Raw genomic sequence first — 20,927 nt, forward strand, 5'->3', positions numbered from 1 at the left:
AAAATAATATTAAAATTCCCACACAAACTTAATTTTAGCATTTCTACAAAGATTAAAATATTAGATTGAGACGTGAGTGTATTTATCTATTCTTTATTACAACGATATTACTACTCTAATTTAAACTAAAAAGAGATATGATGGTTTGTGTTATCGCAGTGTCACTCCCGACCCCAACAGACCCAAAGGAAGAAAGGCCAAGGCCACACACTAGTAAAAAAAACCTTTGAGCAACAATATACACATTGTTGCGCAAAGTGACTTTGCACAACGAAATCTTAAAAATCATCGCACAATGTATTTAAAAAATAAATAGAATTAAAATTATTTTTTAAACCTTTGCGTGACGAAATATTTCATCACCTAAACTCAATTTATTTTCTTTTTTATTTAATTTTATATTTTAAATTGTAAAATAAAATTGTTTTCTTTATTTTTTTTTAACTTTGCGCGACGGATATCAATATTTCGTCGCTTAAAACCTATTAATTATCTATTTTTATTTAATTTTATATTTTTTTAACAAATGATATTATCTCCATTAAGGAGGAGGGTGTGAGCTTAGCATCACAATGGGCTAGTAATAATGTGGTTATTTAATTTTATATTTTAAATTGTAGAAGAAAATTGTTTTCTTTATTTTTATTATTTTTCAAAAACTTTGCACGATGAAAAACAATATTTTATCACCCAAACCAATTTTATTTTATTTTTTATTTAATTTATATTTAAACTTATTTTCATTATTTTTATTATTTTTAAAAACTTTGCGCCATGAATATCAATATTTTGTCACTTTCTAGTTATTTTATATTTCAAATTGTAGAAGGAAATTATTTTCTTTATTTATTTTTTGTAGAAACTTTGTGTGACGAATATCAATATTCCGTCGCCTAAATTTTTTATTTTATTTTTTATTTTAAATTGTAAAATAAATTTTTTTATTTTTTTATTTTCTTTTTAAACTTTGCACGACGAATATTAATATTCCATCCCCGAAACCCTTTTTTTTTTTGTTATTTAATTTTATATTTTAAAATGTATAATAAAAATTATTTTTATAATCTTTGCATTAAATGCATGGATTGAAAAATGACCCAAATAAACAAGTTAAAATGTAGATCCTTAGATATGAAATCACTACATCTAAATTATTTCGATGCTAAATGATTAGAAAACAAGTTTTAGATTAATGGCCAAAAATATTAACTCTCCTTTTTACTCTTTCACGCTCTTATTTTCGAGTAAAAGAAATCATAAAATAGACATTTTTCGGGTGGAATGAATAAAAGAGAACGAGAAATCATAAGCAGATTTTTTCGAGTGCAAATGACTAAAAGATGAGTGGCACGATGTAACAAATCAAAACAAAATAATAAATTGATATGAATATAACTTTTATTAAAAATTTCAACAGAATCCACAGTACAACTGATTTGGAAATTCCGCGAACTTCATCACAATTGCTATCTGGAAATGTCAGCAGAACCAGCGTACATTGTAATTTTAAATGACTTCAGAAAACAAATAAACAAGAAAATGGGCATCAACATCTTCACATTTCGGTTCCACTTGAGCTTCCATTAAATTGATGTTTCTGAGATGAGCAAGCAAGCACTCCCCTGCAGAATGTATAAGCAAAGATGCACAAAATATGTATTGCAGAAGAAGTCCCATCAGTTTACAGAATTTGATCCAACAGTTCTCCCTCCTCTCTCGGAACACGCTGCAAAGTGCAAAGTAAAACCAAGCCATCCCACTCTTATCGTGTTTAAAAGATAGTCTAAATGTCTGAAAAGACGATAGATTTCGGTTTTAAGAGCCCTATCTGGGTTGTTTAACAAACATAAAATGCCAGACAATCAACATGGCAAGAGAAGCTGTAACCGTTTGCTGCAAGATAATGTGCATGAGTACAAATTCCACTATTCATGTACAAGCTGGCTTGAAAAAGCCAATGTGCTGCATACTCCAACAAAATGAATAAAAAAAGTTGAGAGAATACCATAAAAAAGAAGAAACTCATATAATGTTACAGTGAACACGGAAGTCGATCTAACTATGTTAACTCCGCAATCGTTTTCTTTGACTACCCTCTTCAATAATTCCCTGCGAGTCCGAAGAAAAGTGTTCAAGATTAAGTACATAAATTTTCAGCACAGCTTGCAGAAACCGAATATGTCTCCGGTACATGCAAAAGACATAATGTTACATATCCGGCTTTTCCATTGTTCAAATTAAGTACATAAATTTTCAGCAGAAACCGAATGTCTCCGGTGCATGCAAAAGACATAATGTTACATATTACCAGTAAAGCATAACATATTCAATCTTGGTAATCACTACGCATCCTATAATAGCATGAAAATAACTGGGAGCCGCACGCACACCATAATATTCAGAAAAACATGGGCATAGGACTAATACAAATATGATATAGAAGATTGTTATCTTCTAAAGATGAAAATGCTTATTGATGCAAAACATTTAAAACAAAACTGGGAATTTACCATTGTCAGATATATTTTTGAGAAAGCAGTTATAAGCAATGAAAATTACAATGAAAAGTGGAGACGTACCCTTTGATCTTGTCCAAAACCTTCAGGGGAGACCACACTTGACTCGGATCTGCATTTAGCATGCACAATAGGACCTAATTGTGACCTATCCATGCCTCCTGTTGCTCCGTCAGGTGCATTCATGTACACAGCATCTTTATACATCCACTCCTCATTCTCATCACTATAAAAGTCATCAAAAGTCTCTCCACATAATGCACACGAATTCTGATCCTCATCGGCAGGAACAGCCATTTCTTCATCACTTTTCTTTTCCACTATGGTCTCGGCAGGCAAAAATCCAGGGACTGCCTCAGTACCCAATGCCTCTGCACCAGTGAGCCACATGCTTGTATTTACAAACCATTTGCGAGAGGGCTTCTGCTTGCGGTTTTTAGACATACGATTCTTTGTTACATGCCAATCCATATGACTACTGTGCTCTTCTTGGCACTTGAACCTAAGGCCACAGGTTGTGCATTGTCTAGGGAGATCACCATATAGGGCACTTATTACAGATTCATGACGCACCTTGAGAAGGTCGGCATTAAACTCGACTCCTACAGAATCCTAAACATTTAATAACTTGGTTGAGCATCCCCAGCATTGAATTATAATATCAAATATTCCAAAAGAAAAATATAGAAGGATGTCATGTAAATACCTGGACAGGGCTTTGCTTTGTCAATGAGATCAAACCTTGAGCCATGAGAGAACTAATCAAACCAGAATAGGAATTGCCGGGCTGGTTGCTAGAGACAACTGAACCAGGGTTTTGGACGGAAAGTATGCCTTGCGAGGGAGGAGGAGGACCTGGTGGTAGAGGTGGCAAGGAGAACTGAGAACTGCCATTTGGGTTATAGGGGGTTGGTATGCCCAAGTGTTGACGAGGTACGGGACCTCGCAAAGTGTATCCATGATTTAAGGGTGGTACCCCTAAATAAGATGGCACCTGAGTTTCTGCAGACGAAAAAATATTCTCCCGTGCCTCCTGAGGTGGACGATACTGTGGTTGTAAGGGACGATATTGTGGCACCTGAGTTGACTTTGTCGACCTTGACTCCTTGTTTTCATAGCCATCTAACTGCTGCTCCGGCATGTATGAAGGATTATATGGGCCTTGATTTTTTACAGTATTGCTATAATTTATTGAACCGTACGGATTCCTCTGGTTCTGCATTGCAAAAACTGAGTGCACTCGGGGAGGGTGAGAATTTTGCGCGTTTACTGGAGGCCTTAAACCCATTGACACTGGCATCATAGATCGAGAGTCAGCAGTACCAGAGTCAACACTAGAGGAACCCATTCTTGATGTAATGGGCCCATGAAGTCGTGTATCAACATCTAGAAGCTTGTCATTAAAGGCAGACATTTTCTCACCACCTGAAGATATACCACTTGTCACAAAGGGCGTCTGAATGTTCCCTCCTCTTCCTTTGGCATTAAGGGGATTCTGCAAAGGCTGCAAGTGATGGAAAGGCATATTCCAGGCTTCTTGAGGGTAGCGAGAACCCATATTATGATTTTTCTCAGACTGAAATCGAGACACAGCACCCGATGATCCACGACCGAACTGCAAGAACGGTATTAAGTGTTCAGAGATGAGCTCAAATAAATTGGAATAATTTTTCATGTAATTTAAAGAAAACTTGATAGCAGAAATCAATAATAGAGAACAATCATGATTGGAACAACATCAGTTTGGAATACTATACACAAGAAAAGGTAAATGGTCATGGACTGAGACTGACTGAAACAGAGACTGTTTGAGGGATCTTCTGGTGCTAAAGTTTTATGTTCAGTCAAGCAAATGATAGGTTTTCAAGGATGGAATTTCAGTGATGGAAAGTTCCAATGAATATTGTTGTGGTTTAAGCATTAATGCAGTCACAGATGCAGAAAAAGAATATATTAATGTCAGTTGACCAGGACCTCAAATATAAGGTGCCATTCCACAACAAAAAAAAAATTATTAAAAAAACCTAAAATTAGAAATAAAAAAAACAGAATAATAAAATTTGCAGGATATAGGTAGAATAACATGTAAATATAGGGGAAGAAATTATGAAAAGTTTGCAATCTAACTAATTACGTTAAGGCAAACATAAAGATCATTTAATTTTTCATGTTAACTAAACAAAAATGCTTAACAAACTAGTAGAGGGAACATACACCAAGTGAGGGAACTGAATCTTCAGCTATAATAGAGGACTGTTCGGCTGAAGGTGGATGTGCCTGACTAGACCAAGTACTCCTAACATCTGGCTCCAAGGAGCTTGCATTCTGTGTTCCATGGCTTGCACTGTAGCTTCTAGAAGGCGGTACAGTTGAAGCCAAGAAATCGTTACCCCGACCATGGTCTGCTAAATTTGGGGTCACATCTTCCCAATCAAACTCTTCCTCTTCAGTATTCTGCCATGACATTGGAGTTGCCTTATGATCTAGACCGTTCAGGCCCAGCTGCCCAACCAGCAGAGGCTTATCATTTAAACTTCTATCTGCACTGTCCTTCCCATATGCATCAATTAAAGCTCTTGGGTTCTGATGGTCAACTCCATTATATGCAGCAGAAGTATCAAACCACTTCTGACTACCATCAAGATAGCGTTTTCTCCGCCATTCATTCGACTCCTCATCCTTACCCATCGCTCCACCAAGTCTATAATCAAACACGGAATTAGATGGAGAAGCCCTCTCAACAAACCTTCTTGGAGACTGTTCTGCTGCATATTCATCAACTGCTGATGGCAAAGACCTATCAAGCCCAATATTAGAAGGCGACGAAGATCTTGCAAGCCTAGCAGTTGAAGATGGGTGTAATTGATTGGACCCCAGGGCAAAAGGTGAATGACTCACACTTCCTGTTGAGTTTAATCTTTTTGATACAACCTGCAAGGATACAACCTTTCAATTATTAGAATCACACTTGTCATGCATAATGGCGGGATTCTAAGAATATAAGTTTGACCTTTAAGCTCCTACTAAATGCCAAATACTCTGCAGGATTAATAGAGTTACAGATTTGAATGCCACAGTTCCACAGAGTGTGAAACAGAAACAGTTTAGACAAGCACCAACAACAACAACAACAACAAAGCCTTTTCCCACTAAGTGGGGTCGGCTATATGAATCCTAGAACGCCATTGCGCTCGGTTTTGTGTCATGTCCTCCGTTAGATCCAAGTACTCTAAGTCTTTTCTTAGAGTCTCTTCCAAAGTTGTCCTAGGTCTTCCTCTACCCCTTCGGCCCTGAACCTCTGTCCCGTAGTCACATCTTCGAACCGGAGCGTCAGTCGGCCTTCTTTGCACATGTTCAAAATCACCGGAGCCGATTTTCTCTCATCTTTCCTACAATTTCGGCTACTCCTACTTTACCTCGAATATCCTCATTCCCAATCTTATCCTTTCTCGTGTGCCCACACATCCCACGAAGCATCCTCATCTCCGCTACACCCATTTTGTGTACGTGTTGATGCTTCACCACCCAACATTCTGTGCCATACAACATCGCTAGCCTTATTGCCGTCCTATAAAATTTTCCCTTGAGCTTCAGTGGCCTACGACGGTCACACAACACGCCGGATGCACTCTTTCCATCCAGCTCGTATTCTATGGTTGAGATCTCCATCTAATTCTCCGTTCTCTTGCAAGATAGATCCTAGGTAGCGAAAACGATCGCTTTTTGTGATCTTCGCTAGATTGCTCCGGTCATTAGTGTGGATAAGTATATAAATGGATAGAGATAGGAAAGCAAACACAAAATGTACGTGGTTCACCCAGATTGGCTACGTCCACGGAATAGAAGAGTTCTCATTAATTGTGAAGGGTTTACACAAGTACATAGGTTCAAGCTCTCATTTAGTGAGTACAAGTGAATGATTTAGTACAAATGACATTAGGAAATATTGTGGGAGAATGATCTCGTAATCACGAAACTTCTAAGTATCGGAGTGTGGTGTCGTCTTGACTTGCCTTATCTGTCTCATAGGTAGATGTGGCATCTTCTCTGGAAGTACTCTTCCTCCATCCAGGGGTGGTATCTTTAACTGGTGGAGATGCACAAGGTAATGTATCAATTTCACTTGAAGCTTACTTGTAGTTTCAGGCTTGGTCAAGCGCGATACAAACCATGTAGTAGGAGTCCCCCAAGTCGCCGAGCTAGGGGGTCTGCTGAAAGAGGTGACAGACAAGGTAAGCAATCAGAGCTCCGACTGATTGTTCACCTTCTCCCCATCTTGCAGCAGCATGAAGGATAAAGAGAAGAAAAATGAGAAGAGATGATATGAGATACTTTTGCTTTTGAAGAAGTAACTTTCCACAGGCTTATTCTTGAACTGAGCTGGAGGGTTTTCTGGTTTCCTCCAGAGTATAAGGCCGACTGAAGAATTTGAGGGTCAAAACAAGTCCATCAAATCTAGAGTACGTTCCACCCTGCTGATATGGGATACTTTTGCTTTTGACAGAGTAATGAATGTATCGGCACGTGTGCTGTTACGCTTGTCTCCACATGCTTCCTTGTATCCTTCGCACTTGCCCTATCTGTTCCTCAAGCAGATGCGGAATCTTCCCTGGAAACATAAGATGTTGAAGATGAGTACTCGAGAGCAATGCCAGGTAAGTAATCAGGTAAGGGGTTCCAGGCAGTCAGTTCCTGGCTGGAAGCTTGATTCCAAGTGCTGACTGATTGTTCTCTTTCTCCTTGTCTTGCAGGTAAAAACAAGGCCAAAAGAAAAGACTGGGAAAAAGCATGATATGGGATACTCTTGCTTTTAACCCTGATGATATGAGATATTCTTGCTCTAGTATAGCTTGTTTGCAGAGGTATTATCGGGGGGAAAGAAAGCTGAATATTTCGAAAGGCTTCGTTGGGAGTGCCCTCTCAGATATGATGAAGGGTTGAGCATTTTTGCAGGTCTGCCTGTCCGTTGGGGATGGAGGTCGACATATATAGGAGTCTCCCTAACAACAAGTAGTAATGCTATTCCTTTACCCTGCTTGGTCATAGCACGGTAGTGGGAGCTGCCAGTTTCACATGTTTTAACTCTGTCAGAGCACTTTGAAAAAGTGGTCTGTGGTATCTGGCTCTCGAGATTCGGAGAACGATGCCTCTTCGATTTTTGAGAAAGCAATCATGCTGGGGGTATGACTCTCGAGATTCGGAGAGCAGTGTCTCTTCGATTTTTGAGGAAGTAATCATGTTGGGAGTCTGGCTCTCGAGATTCGGAGGGTGGTGCCTCTTCGATTTTGGAGCAAGCAATCTTGTTGGGAGTGTTGTCTCGAATGTGAGTAAAGGTTGGGCATGTTTGCTAGTCTACCTTGCCACGAAGCACAAAGGTTGACACACAGGGACTTTCCAATTATCCAGCAATGGTACTGTTCCTTTACCCTCTCTTCGATTTTGAGAAAGTAGTCATGTTGGGAGTCTGGCTCTCGAGATTCGGCGGACGGTGCCTCTTCGATTTTGGAGCAAGCAATCTTATTGGGAGTGTTTTCTCGAATGTGAGTAAAGGTTGGGCATGTTTGCTAGTCTACCTTGCCACGAAGCACAGAGGTTGACACACAGGGACTTTCCAATTATCCAGCAGTGGTACTGTTCCTTTACAGTTGTGGGTAATAATATGGTAGCTAGACCTTCAAAATTTATGTGTCTAAACTTTTGTTAGTGCTGTTTCTTTGCTATTCTTTTACCTTTCTTGGTCAGAGCGATGTAGTGGGAGCTGCAAGCTTCACGTGCTCAACTTTGGCAGAGAACTTTGACAAAGTTATTTGTGGTACCCATGAGCTATTGTTGCGTGTGGGAAGTGGGTGATTGAACAGTAAGATTCATGTGCTTTCTACTTCACCAGAAGTCTTCGACAGAATGCCCATAATTTCTGCAAAGCTGAGTGTGCGTGTGACAGGTGTTGACAAGGCTAGAAAAGTAGGTGCCTCTTCGATTTCTGAGATCGGCCCTCGTGGTCTCTGAGCAGCCCAGCTTTTGAGAAAGCGAGCGCCTCTTCGATTGATTCGGAGAACGATGCCTCATCGATTTTTGAGAAAGCAATCATGCTGGGGGTCTGGCTCTCAAGATTCGGGGAGCAGTGTCTCTTCGATTTTTGAGAAAGTAATCATGTTGGGAGTCTGGCTCTCGAGATTCGGAGGGCGGTGCCTCTTCGATTTTGGAGCAAGCAATCTTGTTGGGAGTGTTTTCTCGAATGTGAGTAAAGGTTGGGCATGTTTGCTAGTCTACCTTGCCACGAAGCACAGAGGTTAACACACAGGGACTTTCCAATTATCCAGCAATGGTACTGTTCCTTTACCCTCTCTTCGATTTTTAAGAAAGTAGTCATGTTGGGAGTCTGGCTCTCGAGATTCGGAGGACGGTGCCTCTTCGATTTTGGAGCAAGCAATCTTATTGGGAGTGTTTTCTCGAATGTGAGTAAAGGTTGGGCATGTTTGCTAGTCTACCTTGCCACGAAGCACAGAGGTTGACACACAGGGACTTTCCAATTATCCAGCAGTGGTACTGTTCCTTTACCCTTGTGGGTAATAATATGGTAGCTAGACCTTCAAAATTTATGGGTCTAAACTTTGTTAGTGCTGTTTCTTTGCTATTCTTTTACCCTTCTTGGTCAGAGCGATGTAGTGGGAGCTGCAAGCTTCACGTGCTCAACTTTGGCAGAGAACTTTGGCAAAGTTATCTGTGGTACCCATGAGCTATTGTTGCGTGTGGGAAGTGGGTGATTGAACAGTAAGATTCATGTGTTTTCTACTTCCCCAGAAGTCTTTGACAGAATGCCCATAATTTCCGCAAAACTGAGTGTGCGTGTGACAGGTGCTGACAAGGCTGGAAAAGGCTGGAAAAGTAGGTGCCTCTTCGATTTCTGATATCGGCCCTCGTGGTCTCTGGGGAGCCCAACTTTTGAGAAAGCGAGCGCCTCTTCGATTTTTGAGATCGGCCTTCGTGGTCTTTGAGCAGCCCAACTTTTGAGAAAGCAAACGCCTCTTCGATTTCTGAGATCAACCCTCGTGATCTCTAAGCAGCCCAGCTTTTGAGAAAGCAAACGCCTCTTCGATTTCTGAGCAGGCGCCTCTTCGATTTCTGAGCAGGCGCCTCTTCGATTTCTGAGCAGGCGCCTCTTCGATTTCTGAAGCTTCGTCGAGTGCAGATTTTTATAGGGGCTGGCATTAAGTTCCAAAGCACACTTGAATCTCCACCAGTAGAAGCTTCATTCTTGCACTTCTAAGATCTTGATTTGTCCGACCTCTTCTCTCTTCAACACCTTTGAAAATGTCTGGCCCCTCCGACCGTCGTTTTGACTTGAACCTTGTTGAAGAGGCAGCCCCGCCTTCTCCAGACAACATATGGCGCCCATCCTTCGTCTCCCCTACTGGTCCTCTTACCGTTGGGGATTCCGTGATGAAGAATGATATGACCGCTGCGGTGGTGGCCAGGAACCTTCTCACTCCCAAAGATAACAGACTACTTTCCAAACGGTCTGATGAGTTAGCTGTTAAGGATTCGCTGGCTCTCAGTGTTCAGTGTGCAGGTTCTGTGTCTAATATGGCCCAACGCCTATTTGCTCGAACCCGCCAAGTTGAATCATTGGCGGCTGAAGTGATGAGTCTCAAACAGGAGATTAGAGGGCTCAAGCATGAGAATAAACAATTGCACCGGCTCGCACATGACTATGCTACAAACATGAAGAGGAAGCTTGACCAGATGAAGGAAACTGATGGTCAGGTTTTACTTGATCATCAGAGATTTGTGGGTTTGTTCCAAAGGCATTTATTGCCTTCGTCTTCTGGGGCTGTACCGCGTAATGAAGCTCCAAATGATCAACCTCTGATGCCTCCTCCTTCTAGGGTTCTGTCCAGTACTGAGGCTCCAAATGATCCCCCTCCGGTGCCTTCTCTTTCTGGGGCTCTACCGACTGCTGAGACTTCTCCTAAGCAACCTTTGTGAAGGCTCCCTCTTGTGTGCTTATTTTGACTCATGTATATGTACATATTTGTAGCTTATCGAGGATATCAATAAATAAGCTTTCCTTCATTTCAACGTATTGTGTTAAATACACCAAAGCCTTCTTCGCTAAGTTCTTTGAATTTTCTTTTGTTAAAGCTTGTATGTTGAAGCTTTCTGAGTGGAGCATGTAGGTTGGGGTAGTGTTCTCTTAATTTCCCGAATGAGGAAAACTTCTCGGTTGGAGACTTGGAAAATCCAAGTCACTGAGTGAGATCGGCTATATGAATCTTAGAACGCCATTGTGCTCGATCCTGTGTCATGTCCTTCGTTAGATCCAAGTACTCTAAGTCTTTTCTTAGAGTCTCTTCCAAAGTTTTCCTAGGTCTTCCTCTACCCCTTCGGCCCTAAACCTCTGTCCCATAGTCGCATCTTCTAATCGGAACGTCAGTAGGCCTTCTTTGCACATGTCCAAACCACCGTAACCGATTTTCTCTCATCTTTCCTTCAATTTCGGCTACTCCTACTTTACCCCGGATATCCTCATTCCTAATCTTATCCTTTCTCGTGTGCCCACACATCCAACGAAGCATCCTCATCTCCGCTACACCCATTTTGTGTACGTGTTGATGTTTCACCGCCCAACATTCTGTGCCATACAACATCGCCGGCCTTATTGCCGTCCTATAAAATTTTCCCTTGAGCTTCAGTGGCATACGGCGGTCACACAACACGCCGGATGCACTCTTCCACTTCATCCATCCAGCTTGTATTCTATGGTTGAGATCTCCATCTAATTCTCCGTTCTTTTGCAAGATAGATCCTAGGTAACGAAAACGGTCGCTCTTTGGTATTTCTTGATCTCCGATCCTCACCCCTAACTCGTTTTGGCCTCCATTTGCACTGAACTTGCACTCCATATATTCTGTCTTTGATCGGCTTAGGCGAAGACCTTTAGATTCCAACACTTCTCTCCAAAGGTTAAGCTTTGCATTTACCCCTTCCTGAGTTTCATCTATCAACACTATATCGTCTGCGAAAAGCATACACCAAGGAATATCATCTTGAATATGTCGTGTTAACTCATCCATTACCAACGCAAAAAGGTAAGGACTTAAGGATGAGCCTTGATGTAATCCTACAGTTATGGGAAAGCTTTCGGTTTGTCCTTCATGAGTTCTTACGGCAGTCTTTGCTCCTTCATACATATCCTTTATAGCTTGGATATATGCTACTCGTACTCCTTTCTTCTCTAAAATCCTCCAAAGAATGTCTCTTGGGACCCTATCATACGCTTTTTCCAAATCTATAAAGACCATGTGTAAATCCTTTTTCCCATCTCTATATCTTTCCATCAATCTTCGTAAGAGATAGATTGCCTCCATGGTTGAGCGCCCTGGCATGAACCCGAATTGGTTGTCCGAAACCCGTGTCTCTTGCCTCAATCTATGCTCAATGACTCTCTCCCAGAGCTTCATTGTATGACTCATTAGCTTAATACCCCTATAGTTCATGCAATTTTGTACGTCGCCCTTATTCTTGTAGATAGGCACCAAAGTGCTCATTCGCCACTCATTTGGCATCTTCTTCGTTTTCAAAATCCTATTGAAAAGGTCAGTGAGCCATGTTATACCTGTCTCTCCCAAAAGTTTCCACACTTCGATTGGTATATCGTCTGGGCCTATTGCTTTTTTATGCTTCATCTTCTTCAAAGCTACAACCACTTCTTCCTTCCGGATTCGACGATAAAAAGAGTAGTTTCTACACTCTTCTGAGTTACTCAACTCCCCTAAAGAAGCACTCATTTCATGTCCTTCATTGAAAAGATTATGAAAATAACCTCTCCATCTGTCTTTAACCGCGTTCTCTGTAGCAAGAACCTTTCCATCCTCATCCTTGATGCACCTCACTTGGTTTAGGTCCCTTGTCTTCTTTTCCCTTGCTCTAGATAGTTTATAGATATCCAACTCTCCTTCTTTGGTATCTAGTCGTTTATACATATCGTCGTAAGCCGCTAACTTAGCTTCTCTGACAGCTTTCTTCGCCTCTTGCTTCGCTTTTCTATACCTTTCACCATTTTCATCAGTCCTCTCCTTGTATAAGGCTTTACAACATTCCTTCTTAGCCTTCACCTTTGTTTGTACCTCCTCATTCCACCACCAAGATTCCTTTTGGTGTGGGGCAAAGCCCTTGGACTCTCCTAATACCTCTTTTGCTACTTTTCGGATACAACTAGCCATGGAATCCCACATTTGGCTAGCTTCCCCCTCTCTATCCCACACACATTGGGTGATTACCTTCTCTTTGAAAATGGCTTGTTTTTCTTCTTTTAGATTCCACCATCTAGTCCTTGGGCACTTCCAAGTCTTGTTCTTTTGTCTTACTCTTTTGATATGTACATCCATCACCAACAAGCGATGTTGATTAGCCACGCTCTCTCCTGGTATAACTTTGCAATCCTTACAAGTTATACGATCCCCTTTCCTCATTAGAAGAAAATCTATTTGTGTTTTTGACGACCCACTCTTGTAGGTGATCACATGTTCTTCTCTCTTCTTAAAGAAGGTGTTGGCTAAGAAGAGATCATATGCCATTGCAAAATCCAAGATAGCTTCCCCATCCTCGTTTCTCTCCCCAAAACCATGGCCACCATGAAAACCTCCATAGTTGCCTGTCTCCCTGCCCACGTGTCCATTTAAATCTCCTCCTATAAATAACTTCTCCGTCTGAGCAATTCCTTGCACCAAGTCTCCAAGATCTTCCCAAAATTTCTCCTTCGAACTCGTATCCAACCCTACTTGAGGTGCGTACGCACTAATCACATTGATAAGTTCTTGTCCTATTACAATCTTGATTGCCATGATTCTATCTCCTACCCTCTTGACATCTACAACATCTTGTACCAAGGTCTTGTCCACGATGATGCCAACACCGTTTCTCGTTCTATTTGTGCCCGAATACCAAAGTTTAAACCCTGAGTTTTCTAGATCCTTTGCCTTACTACCAACCCACTTAGTTTCTTGTAGGCACATAATATTTATCCTTCTCCTCACCATAACTTCCACTACTTCCATAGATTTTCCCGTTAAGGTTCCTATATTCCACGTTCCTAAACGCATTTTGCTCTCTTGAACTCTACCCTTCTGTCCTAGCTTCTTCACCCTCCCCCGTCTAATAGGATCAAAGTACTTCTTTTGTGTGTCCCGGGTAAAGTTGATAGGAGCATATGCTCCCAAACAACTTTGAGTGGAGTCGTTCGAAAAGAAGTTTCTATGGCCCCCTTGCTCATTTAACACTGCATCCGGGTGCCGATGGAGATACAGCGACCCTTGCTCACTTATCACTGTGCTCAGGCCACACAGTGCGCCACTTACGGGTGACGCCCTAGCTTTAGCGCGATTTTGTTCTGGATTCATTTTCATAAGGATTCGACGTGATCATGGAGTGCCGGCTGTCGACTACCTGACGCCCTCCCCCTCCTCCTTTATCCGGGCTTGGGACCGGCCATGTAAGACATAGGCGGAGTTAGTTTAGACAAGCACCGTATTCGATAAAATGATCAACTTGAATTTCTTTTAGGCTATATGCTTGAATTTTCCACCTTGGGAGAAGTCTCAAAATTTGTTTAATAATATGATGCTACAAATACAATTCTAGTCTAGGCCTTTGTTTGGGGATCAAATCCAAATTCTACATGGACTTGGAAAATCGTAACTAACAATTGGGTGTCCTATTTGACAAAACTTAAAGGAAATCACAAACCAACTAGGAAAGGCGAACCAAAATCCTTATTGTTAAAAGAAACTCAAAATCCTTATAATAAAAGAAACGTGAACTCTTCTAAAAACATTAAATGTCATAATTATCTTTTTCTACTGCTGATGATTGGTGGTAAAGCTACATCAAAGTGTCTGAATAATAGATCCCCTAACCAAAAAATGTTAACCAATGGAAACATAGATAAATTTTCCACTAGTTGCAGGATAAGGTGTATTTTGAGCAGATTAAAATAGGGAGATTACACGGAAAGCTTACACCATCTACATCTGAACTGTCCAACGGACGTAAATATTTTGGATTGACATGGATGCCATGAGCTGGTCGAGGAGATTCAGAAGTCCTCAAAGGTGGTAATCCTGATGATTGTTGGTTTGCTTGCGGAGAAAATTGCAGTTGCTCTTCAATCCTGCGAAGGACTGAAGGTGGAAACACTGCTGACCAAGTGCCAAAGAGGTGGCGCATGGCAGGGTGCTGGTTAGGGTGTACTTGCCTGTATGCCTCGCAAAAGACCTAATGCATACATAAAATCATGTTAGAGTTGTTTAAGTATCAAAGAACACTATTTATGCATAGACTTGAAATTAGGGATAACAAAAATACATCTGCAGTTGAGTTATATCACCTCAGGAAGACGGGAAGAGAAAAACTTGGCATATTCTCGGCCAATATTCTTGACAATACTGTCTAAAAGATACAGTGAAGGCAGTTTATGCTCGACCGGGACCTGCAATAGACAAGTATCACACAATTAGGGCAATCTTCAACTTGACTAATATGTGAAGCACTGCAACTTCATTTGCAGCAGGCTTAACACAGTTATTAAAATTCAACTGCAGATTAATGCTCTATTAGAGAAATGACAATCGACTTGGAGCTGCATCTTAAACATATTATCACAAATTTGGTGTTGATCCTAGTTTTTATTGCAATTCCTGTAGCATTAGGGTTGTTGATTCAAGAATGGCTAATAATTCACTGGGAAGTTTTGCTTGGTAGTTCATCAAAACAATGCTTCTGTGTGATCAAGCTTAATGGACATGTTTTTTGCAGGTCATTATGTTCATAATACCCAAACGCAACCGAAGAAAAAGACCGAGAAAGTAAAGATTACAACTTTTGAAGTTGTTCATCCCAATTGAGTAACATCAAGAATCTAAAATTTAAATTTCTATGAAACCAAACTGAGCAAAAGATGAACTGGGAAGCGTGGTAGGAATTAGAACTTTTAGAGTAAAGATTGGTATTTTTACAATTCCTAGAACTCAAACAATTACACAAGTCCAATCTGGGTTGTACAGAAACAGAAAACACCCCCCCAAAAAGATCCCCAATTGGCATACACCAATTCAGCAAAGCTCCGTCGAATAATCAAAAGAGGTAGAAGCAACCCGCAGATACCAAAACAGACCTCGAGAATGCGGGCGCAGATGGCGTTGGCGATGCCCCTTCCGTGGTCTCTCTGCTCGCCGGCGATGATGGTGAGATCGGTAATGATGGGCTTCGAATTAAAGATGAGCTCCGACAATACCATCTCGTAAAGGTGGACGATTTCTTCGGTGCTGGGCGGCGATACCTCGTCGTCGGGCGAAACCCTGAGGTCCTCCTCCCGCTGCTTGAGCAGAGCCCTGAATCGGTCCACTATCGGAGTCGGAGGCTGGGGCTTCTGAGCTAACTCGGCACCGGGCATGGCCTTTCCGGCGGTGTGCGGGGAAAAAGCGACTCTAGGGTTTTCTCGGGAAAGTGTGAGCCTTTCCGAGTCCATGGAAAGAGTGGGGAGTGTCGATGTGGTTTATTGGAGAAATTGGGCTGTTGGGAAATTAGGGTTATTGAAGAGCGGCTATAGGTGTCGACCCACGGCGGAAGGGGGAGGAGGATTGCATAAGAATTAGGGTTTGGTGTTCCCACCACCACCGTAGAAGTAGAAGAAAACGGCGTGGTTTTGGCTTTTGATTCTGAGAACTGGTTACTTACCTCGTGACGTGACTCGAGAGGCCCTTCCCTCTCTTTTCGGCTTTCTCTTCCAATGAACGACACGTCGTTTATCTTGTTTTATTTAACAAAATTTAGATTAAGTGCACCGACGTGTCGTTTTCGAGGTTTAACTATTACTTCCAAAACCAAAACTCCATATATATAGCATTTATTGTGAAAAAAGGAGGGAAAATTAGAGTATGTTTGGTACATTATTTAAATCCAACTTTTTAAATTAAAAAATAATTTTCAAGTTTTAGACCTTAAAAACTAAACTTAAAACTAACTAAAAAATATAGTATATTCTTTAAAAACACAAAAAGTGAAATTTTAAACTTAAACACATTCTTTTCTTCTTTTTTTCCTTCCTCCCCTCTCACTCCAAATCTATATCTCTTTTCTTCTTTCTCTCTACCCCTTCTCTATTTTTTTTTACATTTTTCATCTCAGCTCCACCAATCCGCTCTCTTCATTCTCTCACTTATCTTCCTCTCTATCTCCTCCGATCCTCTCACTTCTTTCTCTTTCCTTCAATCATCTCTTACTTTCTTTCCTCCTCTTTCATCTTTCTCTCTCGACCCCTTCTTTTTGGATCTCTTTGTCCAGTTTAAGTTGTAAGATTTAAAAATTTTAAATTGCATACCAAACAAGTTTTTGAGTCTTAAAAAAAAAAAATTAATTCTTAAGAAATGTTTTGAGAACCAAATCAATTTATTACGGTTTGGGTTTGGTTGTAGGCTGGTTGGCTTTGTTTTTTGTCAAAACAACACATAATCGATCATTGCACAGTTGTATTGACACCCACCCTTATTGACATACTAGTAACTAAATTGTTCAATTATGAATTATATATAATGTTTATATAGTAATTCATTATTGGTATTTTTTTTATTTATAATAAAAATGATATTCTACACGAATCTACTCTAAGAGCATTTCTACACCACCAAATTGCGCCACCTATTGGGTGATTGAATCCCTCAATCTCTCCAAAATCTGCTCTAGCCCATGCCCATCATTAGGGCAATCCAGTTGATCTATCTCCCATGGACCGAGCAATCGGAGTAGAATGGCCTGACTTCTCACTTGAGGCTATCTGACGTCACCCACGTTTTAGAATACCAAACAAGCCCTTAGATGTCGGATTGAGAACTGCAAAACCCTAAAAGCAACCAAGAAGGAAGATTAAGAGAGAACACGATACAATAGCGTTTTTCCGGGTCTGTTTTCTTCTTCCTTCTCACTTCATGCATTTCTGATGCTCCAAATGTGTTCAATTGCTCAGTGCCATTTCTCCAAAACTATGTTTTGGGGTATTCTGCTTTTGCCTTTTGCCTTTTCATTTATTGTTGAAGAAAGCTTGTAGCCTTTACATTTTATGATGTTAATCATGCAAAGTTTGAATCTTGCATTGCTAATTTGTGTAATTTCCGAAAGAAAAAAATGTTAGATTAGGCATTTAATTAGTACCAAAATTTTTACAGTCTATGATTGTAAGCCAATGTAATTCGATATACCAACAATTTTGAAATGGTTGCCGCTGAATTCCAGCTTGAATCGTACATGTCAATCTATGAAGTTTATGTTTATGAAACGCTCTTTTGTTTCATTACGCTTTTTGTTTGTGGTCAAGGTGTGTCTATTTTTCTGTATTCTAAAGATTAAAGTTGAGATCTGGATGGACATGATCGAAAACAAGGATTAAACTTATCAAACACAATGATTTTGATGTGCTATTACTGTACTTTACAAAAGGGAACGGGAAGTAAATAGCACTGCGGATAAATTCCGCTGAGGAGTAAGGAAGGATGCTAGTATTACTTCGAATTGTAATGCTCAAACTAATTGTCCCTAAGGATGGTTGTATTTCTTTAAATCGTATGTTAATGTAACGACCCGTAACCTTTTTTTTTTTGGGAAATTTTAACGAAAAGCTTCCGGTACTGTTCATTTTAATGAAAAACCACATTTTTGAGAATTTTAACGAAAAGCTTCCGGTACTATTCACTATACATTTTATTTTGTCCTTATCGTTAAAACTCAAAGTTTTCAAACCCTTTTCATTAATTTTCTTTTTATTCCTTTAAAAGTAAGGGCATTCTGGTAATTTCGCAGATGGGGATGTTTTACCACTTTTGAACCACTTCATGGATGACATGTGGCACCCTTTATTTGGTGTCTCTTTCCCGTGCTCTCTCTCTCTCTCTCACTCTAGAAACATCTCTCTCTCTTGTATCTCTCTCAGTGCTCACCTTTCCGGCGAGATCACACACACTCATACGTACGAGAAATTTTTAGTTGTGACGGAACACAGTAAATTTTTTTAATTTTTAAGTTGTTAACTTTTTAATATATATATCCCAACTTTATATGATAACGTGTTGTAACATATATATCCCACCATATAAATATGGTTGTACTGAAAAATCTCTTAATCCGTACATACGCACAACCATCGCGAGGACACCACCATCACCCCCTGGACTCCCTTCTATCCCTCTCACCATCCCAAGCTCGCACCCTCTCTTTCTAGGCACTGCACAGTTACTGTGCACGAGTTCTTTTTGACGAGGTAAGCGCCCTAGACCCTAATAAATTATGTTAGAATAGATTAGGGCGTTTTGAGACATTTTGAAGTGGTTTGGACGAAGAACTGTTGGGGAAATACATTTCCCAGTTTTTCCGGCGAGTGACCGTGAGTTTCAGGCCATTTGTCGGCCAATCCCGACGTCAACGTCGCTCCATTTGGTAAGACTGGAACCCTTACACTTTGATCTTCATTTTGGCTTTTGAATGAAGATTTTTTTATAAAGGTTTGACCCCGGATCGGAGTCGGGGAAGCTTTCCGGTGAAAACACCAAAATCCGGTGTTCTTCTTCAATTTTTCCGGCGGCCCGTGGAAGAATTGGGTCAATTTGGCCCTAGCCAATTGGGAGCCCATTCTATTAGCCCTTTTAAATCCGGGCCCAGGTCCAAAACCCAATTAACTTAACCCACTACCTTATTAAACCGGCCCGTTTTTCCCTAGCCCATATCTAAACCCTTAGCCCTAAACCCACCTAAATATAACCCAAATGGAGCCGGCCCACTAACCCTAACCTAAGACCCGGTCCGTTTTTCCAAACAACATTTTAGTAGAGTTTATTAAATGTAATCTCTTTATGTATAGGTGCGTTGGTTGAAGCCTTGAAGGTGATCCAGCCTATCTTAGTACGAGCGGCCCTCCGGTATTATAATTTAGTGAGTGGACTCTTCTTAACTTACATATTTTTATAAAATATTAGCCTAGCAAGCATTTCATATTTCTTGCATTTAATGCATTTTATATTATGTTTTCCGGATTCCTATAATTATGGTTTATATAGAATTCATGATTTAATTAACTTGCTTTACGAAATATTATGATTTATTGAAATTATGTTTTTACGAGCAGATATGAATTATTGGAATTGCATATATGAAACTCCTTGAATTTACAAATATGTTTTATATACGATTTATGAAATGAGATTTTGAACCCTTGAGTTTCAATGATTTGGCTTGAGATTTCGAGGAATGATTTTAATACTTACCTAGTGGGTTATCATACGGCACATCCACACACCACGGGTATTGTCTATGGCCATAGGACACAAATGATGGAGAAGTGAGATATGATATATTATATATACCCCCAGCTTCACCTTTGAAAGCGGTGTCGGACAGCTTCACTAGTCACAATTAGTGTCGGTGTGGATGAATGCTGTTTTATATAGCTTCACCTACGGGTGATGGATAGGTTATTCAGCTTCACCTACAGGTGATGGACATGTTATTTAGCTTTACCTTTGGGTGATGGACAGGTTATACAACTTCACTTTCAGGTGATGGACAGGTACTGCATTTGAGCGACTATGATACCCCTAGTTGAGTACAGCACGGATATGATTTACGATGTTTCACAAATGTTTTACATTGCATGCTAGGGTTTTTCATAAAACCTACTATGTAATATTATATATATGTTTTCAAAACAGGGGGTTATTTTGTTCTAAAATAAATTGGTTTTCGTACTATTAGTATTATTATAAATTATGGTCCACTTACCTTTTCTGTTTTTGCGCTCCCTCAAGACATAGTGAAGAAGAGTACGACCCGAGCTTCGAGGCTTTTCCATACCAGTGACTCTATTTGCTTTCATCTATGTATGGCTCTTCTTGACTCTTGTAATTTGACGCTCGCCCTTCTTTTGTACTCTACTTAATGGTATGCTCTGGATGTATTGTATCTTTACTTTGAACTTGTATTCGTTGATTTTCCTATTTCATTTATGGGAGTTTTGCATCATCACTGTCTCATTTAGCATTCATATTTTCATATTATTTCCGTTTGTTATTCGAGTTTGAATTTGCAGGTTCTTACATATTCCTATTTGTTCCTTGCCATTCGGGTTTATTCCTACACTTAGGACTTTCATCACTCCTGAGTGTCGGCCCACACGTGTCATCCAGGTGTCATTAGGATATATGGGTTGGGGCGTGTCAGTTAAAGTGTTATAAAATCGTGAAATTATATTGTTCTTTTGCTGCAATTTACTTTCTTAGCTTGCCGCTTGCACCTCACTGTTAAGTATGAAGGTTTCAAGTTTTTTTTCTGACCTGAAAGATCATTTGGTATGGTAGGGAAACTATCTGAACC

At 40.3% G+C, this 20,927-nt stretch overlaps 1 protein-coding gene across 2 annotated transcripts; it reads right to left on the bottom strand.

The window, feature by feature from the left end:
• Window positions 1-1,380: 1,380 nt before the first annotated feature.
• On the bottom strand, window positions 1,381-16,272 carry LOC126586319 (polyadenylation and cleavage factor homolog 4-like). 2 transcript variants are annotated; one of them, XM_050251131.1, is made up of 7 exons: window positions 15,688-16,271; window positions 14,902-15,003; window positions 14,535-14,789; window positions 4,731-5,447; window positions 3,223-4,131; window positions 2,580-3,128; window positions 1,381-2,109 (listed from the first exon to the last, which is right to left on the bottom strand). In XM_050251131.1, exons 1-7 carry the CDS (start codon window positions 16,039-16,041, stop codon window positions 2,065-2,067), a joined length of 2,931 nt encoding a protein of 976 aa, XP_050107088.1. In that variant the 5' UTR covers window positions 16,042-16,271; the 3' UTR covers window positions 1,381-2,064. The 2 variants fall into 2 exon arrangements, with proteins under 2 accessions (XP_050107088.1, XP_050107089.1); XM_050251132.1 differs by lacking the exon at window positions 1,381-2,109 and having other exon boundaries at window positions 2,924-3,118; window positions 15,688-16,272.
• Window positions 16,273-20,927: the final 4,655 nt, after the last annotated feature.

The sequence above is a fragment of the Malus sylvestris genome, chromosome 10 (assembly GCF_916048215.2).
Source record: "Malus sylvestris chromosome 10, drMalSylv7.2, whole genome shotgun sequence".
Classification (NCBI taxonomy): domain Eukaryota; kingdom Viridiplantae; phylum Streptophyta; class Magnoliopsida; order Rosales; family Rosaceae; genus Malus; species Malus sylvestris.

Bases quoted from the DNA above. Each gene is read 5' to 3' on its own strand.
- LOC126586319 (XM_050251131.1), bottom strand. From the start codon at position 16,041: ATGGACTCGGAAAGGCTCACACTTTCCCGAGAAAACCCTAGAGTCGCT. The intron at 15,004-15,687 runs GTCTGTTTTGGT...TGTCTATTGCAG, and splicing joins TCTGCGCCCGCATTCTCGAG to GTCCCGGTCGAGCATAAACT. The intron at 14,790-14,901 runs GTGATATAACTC...TGTATGCATTAG, and splicing joins TCTCTTCCCGTCTTCCTGAG to GTCTTTTGCGAGGCATACAG.